At 45.4% G+C, this 8,820-nt stretch overlaps 1 protein-coding gene across 4 annotated transcripts in view; it reads right to left on the bottom strand.

Moving 5' to 3' along the window:
- Positions 1 to 212: 212 nt before the first annotated feature.
- The window catches only part of LOC116968153 (mucosa-associated lymphoid tissue lymphoma translocation protein 1-like), a 90,698-nt gene continuing 82,090 nt past the window's right edge, over positions 213 to 8,820 (bottom strand). For all 4 annotated transcript variants that reach the window (XM_033014782.1, XM_033014784.1, XM_033014786.1 and 1 more), the window contains 4 exons: positions 5,482 to 5,631; positions 3,511 to 3,665; positions 2,732 to 2,857; positions 213 to 793 (listed from right to left, as the gene is read on the bottom strand). In XM_033014782.1, the coding sequence (XP_032870673.1) occupies positions 452 to 793; positions 2,732 to 2,857; positions 3,511 to 3,665; positions 5,482 to 5,631 (773 nt within the window). In that variant the 3' untranslated portion in view covers positions 213 to 451. The remainder of the gene's footprint in view (positions 794 to 2,731; positions 2,858 to 3,510; positions 3,666 to 5,481; positions 5,632 to 8,820) is intronic.

The following is an 8,820-nucleotide window of genomic DNA, read 5'->3' as shown; positions in this document are numbered from 1 at the left end:
GCAGTGTTCAAGAAAGTGAGCTGGTAAACCTTGTGTTAGGTTTTCTTCTGTAGTTGATTTTGATGGGGTTGGTGTAATTCAATTGGCATCAGTGAGAGAGCGCTGTGGATGGATAGTGTTTACCACAGTACATGGTGAAGGGCCGTACAAGTGACATAAAACTAACAACTATTTAGCTGGTATAACTAGCTCCAAGAACCAAATGGAACAGGTTGGCAACTAAATGAACCTTCATATAAATTGGGGCATTAAAAGCTTAGACTGACTAAGCTTATATGGTACTTCTAGCACCAATTGCAGACCCCAAGAACTGACAAGGAATTGGCCAGCAACCCCATGTGCAGTATCGCAAGTATCTGCCAGAAGTTAAAGTCCAATGCATAACTACAAATATTTAATATTCAATATACTCTTAGGAGCTGCTCCTTCAGTCCAATGCAAGGAGATTGTGCTACGAACTCCACTTTGATATTTCCCTCTCATCATTTTCCTCTGGCTCATTCGCTCTTCTTGCTTGGCGTGCCGAATGCACGACCTCTTGCTTATTTGACGCCTTCCGATTTCGTGGCCCACAGGCCCGGCTTGCATCCTTGGTGATTGTGCTGGTGGATGCCACACTAGAGACTTGGTTGTAGCTGCCACTAGCCCCTTCAACCCGTGTGGCCGCCATTGTCCTGTACAGCTCCAGCTGTGCCACCAGGGGGAGCCCCAAGTTGACGTCTACTATTTCTTCCAACTTTGGCTTTTCCTTACAGCTTTGGTACCGAAGAGTCATCTGTAGGATCAATGGTTGCTGCAAAAAAAACAGAAATGAGCCTTGAGAAACCTCCCAGAGAAAAGCACCCTTTGAAGGTTAAGAGGCTTCACTCAATTTGTATGAAGCTTTGGTTATAGAAACATAGAAAATAGGTGCAGGAGTAGGTCATTCGGCCCTTCGAGCCTGCACCACCATTCAATATGATCATGGCTGATCATCCAACTCAGTATCCCGTACCTGCCCTTTAGCCACAAGGGCCACATCTAACTCCCTCTTAAATATAGCCAATGAACTGGCCTCAACTACCCTCTGTGGCAGAGAGTTCCAGAGATTCACCACTCTCTGTGTGAAAAATGTTTTTCTCATCTCGGTCTTAAAGGATTTCCCCCTTATCCTTAAACTGTGACCCCTTGTCCTGGATTACATTTGTCCTGGTTACACTTCATTTACTTCTGTGCACCAGCACACTGCTGGAGGAATATATTAACTTAGAAAAGAACAATGCATAAATTCACCAGAATATTTCCTGGAGCTAAATGTCTTGAGTTATGAGAGCTTAACTTCAAGAGTCAAGAGTGTTTTATTATCATTTGACCCAGACAGGACAATGAAATTCTTACTTGCTGCAGCACAACAGAATATGTAAACATAGTACACTGTTAGCTTGTACTCTGTCTTATAGTACTTGTTCCTTGAATACAGGTAAAGGCCTTGTTCCCTGTACACAGGTAATAATAATAATAATAATAATAAATACTTTATTGATCCCCTCAGGGAAATTCAGATGTCCAGAAGCTCCCAACCAACAAACCCACAGATTCAAAACGAATGCAGACAGAAAATACATAGAATACAATGTGGAAACTACCTGAGAGCAATAAATACTTAAAAAGACCAATAATTAACAGTTAAAAATTAATAATTGCAAAATGCATCCCCCTACAGCCTAGCGGTCCGAATGATAAAATCTAATGGCTGCAGGGGTGAAGGATCTCCTGAACCGCTCCGTTCTACAGGGCAGGGAGAGGAGCCGGTTGTTCCGAGTGCTCTTTTGACTCTCCAGAATTATATGGAGGGGATGCCCGGGGTTTTTCAGGATGACCTGCACCTTGTGCCTCATACGCCTCTCAAGCACCTCCATCCCAGAGTCTACTCTCCCCTCCAGCACTGAGCTAGCTCGTTTAACCAGTTTGACCAGTTTCCTATTGTTTTTTGCACTAATGCTGTTGCCCCAGCAGACAACAGCGTAGAAAATAACGCTTGCAACCACTGTGTTGTAAAACATGTGCAGCATATCCTTACACACATTGAAGGATTTGAGCCTTCTGAGGAAAAAGAGTCTGCTCTGGCCTTTTTTGTAGAGGGAGTCAGAGTTGACAGACCTGGGGTGATCTCATCCAGGTGTTTCAGATGGTTAGAAACTTTGTTGATGCATGTTAGGGGAATGTTTTTTGGATTGAAGGATGCACGGGAAGAGGTTGTCAGGAAATGTTAGGAATCATTTCTTCGGAAGGGGAGTAGATCTCTCAAATTTCCTCCCCTCAAATAGTTTGGTTTTTAGTTTAGAGATACAGCATGGAAACAGTCCCTTCGGCCCACCAGGTCTGTGCCAACCAGTGATCCTTGCACTCCTGCCTTCTCCCCATAATCCCTGACACCTGTCCTAATCAAGAATCTATCTCTTCCTTAAATATATCCATTGACTTGGCCTCAATGGATATTTTTAAGACGGAGATAGATAGATTCTTTGAGGCAGGGAGCCCTGATACCCCAGAGAGTGGAATCATCCACTCCACCTCTACCCTGTCAAGCCCCTTATGAATACAGTGTGTGTCAATGAAATCATCCTTCACTCTAGTAAACTCATGAACGTACAGGCCTGGCCTTTGTTGATCTTTGCTCATGTGGACAAAGTCATTATCCCTGCAGTTTGTGGAAGGTGCCCAAACATTGCACCCTTCTTTTTCTCATTACCTTCAGTCTATGCAGGCCACACAGCTTCAACGTTGTGTCCGACCGGTGGTTGTCATCGAGAGAGGAAAGCAGGGAATCAATTCGGGATGAGTCTCCAACGAGGTCTGATATGCTATCTGAAAACTCCTAGGACAAATATAAAGAACACTAGTTTTCTAACAATCGTTCAACAAATGCCAGATATGATCAGAACAGAAGCATCAGAGACTTATGCACTCATTCCCCAATCCAACTTTTTTTTTCCTGTTCATATGTTAAACATCCTTTTCCTTCATTATGGCTGACAATGGCATTAATTTCCTTGAATGAAGGACCCACCCATGAATGAAAGATTCCAACTTGGCTTAACCCTCATGACAGTCTAAAGTATCGGGATTTATAATGGACAGCTCAGTGGTGCAGCGGTAGAGTTGTTGCCTTACAGCACCAGAGACCCGGGTTCGATCCTGACTACAGCTGCTGTCTGTACAGAGTTTGTACCTTCTCCCTGAGACCGTGTGGGTTTTCTCCGGGTGCTCCCATTTCGAACCACATTCCAAAGACGTGCGGGATTGTCGGTTAGTCGGCTTCTGTCAATTGTCCCGAGTGTGTAGGATAGAACTAGTGTGTGGTGATCGATGGTCGGCGTGGACTCGGTCCTTGTCCTTCTGCCTGTCCCGCTGAGTTACTCCAGCTCTTTGTGACTGCCTTCGGTTTAAACCACCACGGCAGATCCTTCCCCCACATTAAATGTTTGAGCACAGATCCATTGGATCGGGCCCTGGATTGCAGCCACTCACCTTTGGTTTCTGCAGGGACACTTTGCATTCGGACACCTGGGAAGGTTTCGCTTTGATGTTGACATAGATAGTCATCACATTTGAGAAAACGGCACTGCAGCTCAGCTCAATCTCCACTCCGCAGGGAAAGCGAATGGTCTTCCTCGCGGGCAGCTCTGCCAAGAGATACCAAGAGAAACATTAGGCCACAGCTCAACTTGTATATACTCTAGATTTGTTGCCCTCAGCTTAAGATGCAGTGAGATTAGTTCATAAGTTTAGTTTAGTTTAGAGATACAACACGGAAACAGGCCCTTCGGCCCACCGAGTCAGCACCAACCAACGATCCCCGTACACTAACACTATCCAACATACACCAGAGACAATTTTTACATTTACCAAGCCAATTAACTTACAAACCTGTACGTCTTCGGAGTGTGGGAGAAAACCTAAGATCTCGGAAAAATCCCACGCGGCCACAAGGAGAACGTACAAACTCCGTACAGACAGCACACGTAGTCGGGGTCGAACCCGGGCCTGTGGTACTGCAAGCGCTGTAAGGCAGCAACTCTACCCCTGCGCCACCGTGCCGCGCACTGGTCAAACATGATAGGAGCAGAATTAGGCCATTCGGTCCAACAAGTCTACTCCACCATTCAATCATGCCTGATCTATCTCTCCCTCTTAACCCATTCTTCTGCCTTCTCCCCATAACCTCTAACACCCGTCCTAATCACGAATCTATCTATCTCTGCCATAAAAATATCCACTGACTTGGCCTCCACAGCCTTCTGTGGCAAGATGGTGGAAAACTGAGAAGTTAATTAACTTATAAGATTATTTCCTGCTAAGATTACGGAGAGTCGGTATGTCAAGGAGGACTCTCTCGAACATCTACAGGTGCACAGTAGAGAGCATGCTGACCGGTTGCATCGTGGCTTGGTTCGGCAACTTGAGCGTCCAGGAGTGGAAAAGACTGCAAAAAGTTGTCAACACTGCCCAGCCCATCATCGGCTCTGACCTCCCTACCATCGAGGGGATCCATCGCAGTCGTTGCCTCAAAAAGGCTGCCAGTATCATCAAGGATCCACACCATCCTGGCCACTCACTCATCTCCCCGCTGCCTTCAGGTCGAAGGCACAGGAGCCTGAAATCTGCAAAATCCAGGTTCAGGAATAGCTTTCATAAGTTGATAAGTTGTAGGAGTAGAATTAGGCCATTCGGCCCATCAAGTCTACTTACTGCCTATTATGCCTCCTGGCATGTAGAGCAGCAACGAAGGTCCTCCACTCAGTAGTGTTGATTCCTTCAGTTGCTGTTTCCGTAACATATTTGTTTTACGAGACAGGGTTGTTAGCCCTGTGCTCAACCTCCATCCTGGAGGACCAGTGGATCGCTCTTCGTCTCGTCTCTACCCTTCGACCTGTTCAGCATGGGAGACCCTAACAGGAGACGAATCTCCCGCTGGCATAGCCCTAGGGGTCACTGAGACACACAAGCTCCCCGAACACGACAAGGTTGCATCAAATCTACTCCGCCATTCAATCAAGCTGATCTATCTCTCCCTCTCAATCCAATTCCCCTGCCTTCTCCCCATAACCCCTGACACCCGCACTAATCAAGAACTCATCAATCTTCACCTTAAAACTATCCATTGACTTGACCTCCACCGCCAACTGTGGCAATGAATTCCACAGATTCACCACCCTGACGAAGGAAATTCCTCCTCATCACCTTTCTAAAGGTATGTCCTTTTATTTTGAGGAATATGGACCACTAGTCCTCGACTGTCCCAAAAGTGGAAACATCCTCTCCACATCCACGCTATGCAGGCCTTTCCAGAGTAATAATGTCCACACCATTATAACAGAGCTCTAGTTCTGATGATGGAGGATTGTAAATACAAGAGAGAGATTGGGGTTACTTCAGACAACATTGCCAATTGTTTTTGGATAGTGTTTCCGGTAACGAGGTTGAGGCTGGGCATCTTACCATTGGCCAGGCTCCAACGTTCATTCCTCACTTGGAGTTGCGCCGTGTATCCAGAAGCACAGACCTCGTCTGTCAGAGCGCGGCGTTCCTTCAGTGTGTGTCTGATCTCCATCACCTGCTTGCCAGTAATCAACCGGTCCTTCCCCATGTCTGTGGTACAAAATAACAAATAATTCAGTGGACCTCGAACACTGGCAGCATCCTGAAAGATATCAGTCACAATCAATTACCTCACGTGCATAAGGTCATGGGGTTACGAGTGATAGGAACAAAATTAGGCCATTCCGCCCATCAAGCCTATTCTGCCATTTAAATAAAATAAAAATAGAAATAAAATAGAATAGGTGTAGGAGTAGGCCATTTGGCCCTTCGAGACAGCACTGCCATTCAATGTGATCATGGCTGATCATCCACAATCAGTACCCCGTTCCTGCCTTCTCCCCATATCCCCTGACTCTAAGAGCCCTATCTAGTTCTTAGCCCTATTTAATCATGGCTGATCTCTCTCTCCCTCATTCTCCTGACTTCTCCCCACAACCCCTGACACCCGTACTAATCAAGAATCTATCCACCTCTGTCTCCACAGCTTTCTAGGGCAAAGAATTCCACAGATTCATCATCCTCTGACTAAATATATTTCCCCTCATCTCCTTCCTAAAGGTATGTCCTTTTATTCTGAGACTATGATCTCTGGTCCTAGATACTCCCAGCAGTGGAAACATCCTCTCCTCGTCCACTCTATCCAAGCCTTTCACTATTTGTTAAGTTTCAATGAGGTCCCCCTCATCCTTCTAAACTCCTGTGACTAGCGACCCAGTGCCGTCAAACGCTCATCATATGTTAAGCCACTCTTTCTTGGGATTATTCTTGTAAAACCTCCTCCAGAGCCAGAATATCATTCCTCAGATATGGGGCCCAAATTTACTCACAATACTCCAAATGCGATCCGACCAGTGCCTTATAGAGCCTCAGCATTACATCCCTGTTTTTCTATTCTAGTGTTCTTGAAATAAATACTAGCTTTGCATTTGCCTTCTTTACTACTGATTCGACTTGCAAATTAACTGCTTGGGAATCCTGCACCAGCACTCCCAAGTCTCTTTGCACCTTCGATTTCTGGATTCTCTCCCCATTTAGAAAATAGTCTACGCCTTCATTCCGACTACCAAAATACATGACTCATGCATCTTTGTCTGTCCAAAAGATGGTCAGTTTAAAAATGTTTAAACAATAAAATATTGCATATGCTGAAAACTGGAAATCGGAGCAAAAACTCGAGCAGACTCCCAGCTGCAGCTCCAGAGACACAATCGCAGTTAATATTTTGATGACCTTTATCATAACCAACAGTTAATCATTTCTGCATTGATCTTAGTATTTTTTTAAATAATTTCCATTTGTATTTCTTGTCGGGCAATTAAATTCCTTGTTCACACGAAGCTCACAGACTAAACAGAACACACTGAGCAATGATAAATGGACCATCAGGTTACGCATCCTAGAAATAGAATCAGATCGTAGAATGCACTCATAGAATTTAGAGCAGCACGGTGGCGCAGCGGTAGAGTTGCTGCCTTACAGCGCTTGCAGCGCCGGAGACCCGGGTTCAATCCCGACTAAGGCCGCTGTCTGTACGGGAGTTTGTACGTTCTCCCCGTGACCCGTGTGGGTTTTCTCCGGGAGCTCCGGTTTCCTCACACATTCCAAAGACGTACATGTTTGTAGGTGAATTGGTTTCTGTAAAATTGTCCCTAGTGCTGCAGGATTGAACGCAGACTCTGTGGGCCGAAGTACCTGTTTCCATGCTGTACCTCTAAATTCATCTGAACTACAGTCGTAGGGGAATATTGCTCCTCGACCCCACCTTTGGGAGAAGGTGTTAATCTAACAAGAAAAGCAGGTGAATTTCCATTTTCTTTCACACATTTTTTAATCTCTCAATCATTCTCCATGGAGAAAATAAACACAACTCAGATACAACTGGGGAGATCTAAAATATAGATACTAAATGCTGGAGTAACTCAGCGGGTCAAGCAGCGAAATAGGTGACGTTTCAGGTTGAGTCCCTTCTTCAGACTGAACGTCACCCATTTCTTTTCTCCAGAAATGCTGCTTGACCCGCTGAGTTACTCCAGCATTGCTCCAGGAAGATTGCAACCTTCACGTGGTCCGCCCTGTTTCGACGAATGCAATCAACCCGGCGTGCACAATCAAATAGAACAAGTTGTCCTACAACTTTAGGCTGTGCACGCCATACGTAAGAAGAAGACTCCAGAATTTTGTATCGATATTTTAGATCTTCCCAGGTCTGTTTATTTTCTCCCTGCTAGTGGAATCTTCATCAGATGTGTATTCCTGTACAGGCAAGTCCCACTGCTAAGGAGGGCTGAATTTAAACCAAATTTGGTTGTGAGGTGGCATAGCAGGGCCTTGTATTTTAAGAACCTTGTATTTTATTTTCAACCCATTTCGTGTAATTTGCTTCCTGATGTTATTGCATACTTTTACAAAGTCCACTTTCTCCTTTCTTGTTTCCAAAATATTGACGGGATGAGGGACACTCCGGCTTAGAAATTCTAATTCACCCCAAACGTTCAGAAACGTTAGGCCGCACATATTCAGAAAACATGGTCCTTCTCTCCAGGGGCAGGAACAGAGTTCAGCTAACAGCCCAGATGTACCCGAGATGGTAGTTGGGTCTTTGGACTGAGAACTTAACTACACTTTGTGTCTCCTTATCCATGAAGGTGGTGAATCTGTGGACTTCTTTGCCACAGAATTCCATGGAGGCCAATGGATATTTGTAAGGCAGAGATAGATAGATTCTTGATTAGTACGGGTGTCAGGGGTTGTGGGGAGAAGGCAGGAGAATAGGGTTAGGAGGGAGAGATAGATCAGCCACGATTGAATGGCGGAGTAGACTTGATGGGCCAAATGGCCTAATTCTGCTCCTATCACTTATGGCCTTATGACCTTATGAAGGGGGGAGAAAATAGAGGTGTGGTAATGGTGCAAGGAATCACAAAATGCTGGAGTAAGTAACTCAGCAGGACAGGCAGCATCTCTGGAGAAAAGGAATGGGTGACATTTTGGGTCGAGCCTTCTTCAGACTGATGTCAGGGCAGAGGGAGATACATAGATAAGGAAGTGTAATGTGTGAAAATTGGACAAAGGGAATGGAGATCAAGGAAAATCCCCGTGACATCAGTCTGAAGAAGGGACTCGACCACAGAAACGTCACCGATTCCTTCTCTCCAGAGATGCTGCCTGTCCCGCTGAGTTACACCAGCAGTTTGTGTCCACTTTCGATTTAAACCAGTTCTTTCCTACACAATGGTG

Source organism: Amblyraja radiata, chromosome X (genome assembly GCF_010909765.2).
Source record: "Amblyraja radiata isolate CabotCenter1 chromosome X, sAmbRad1.1.pri, whole genome shotgun sequence".
NCBI lineage: Eukaryota > Metazoa > Chordata > Chondrichthyes > Rajiformes > Rajidae > Amblyraja > Amblyraja radiata.
The sequence above is the reverse complement of the archived record's forward strand: the minus strand, read 5'-3'. Positions and strand labels throughout refer to the sequence as shown.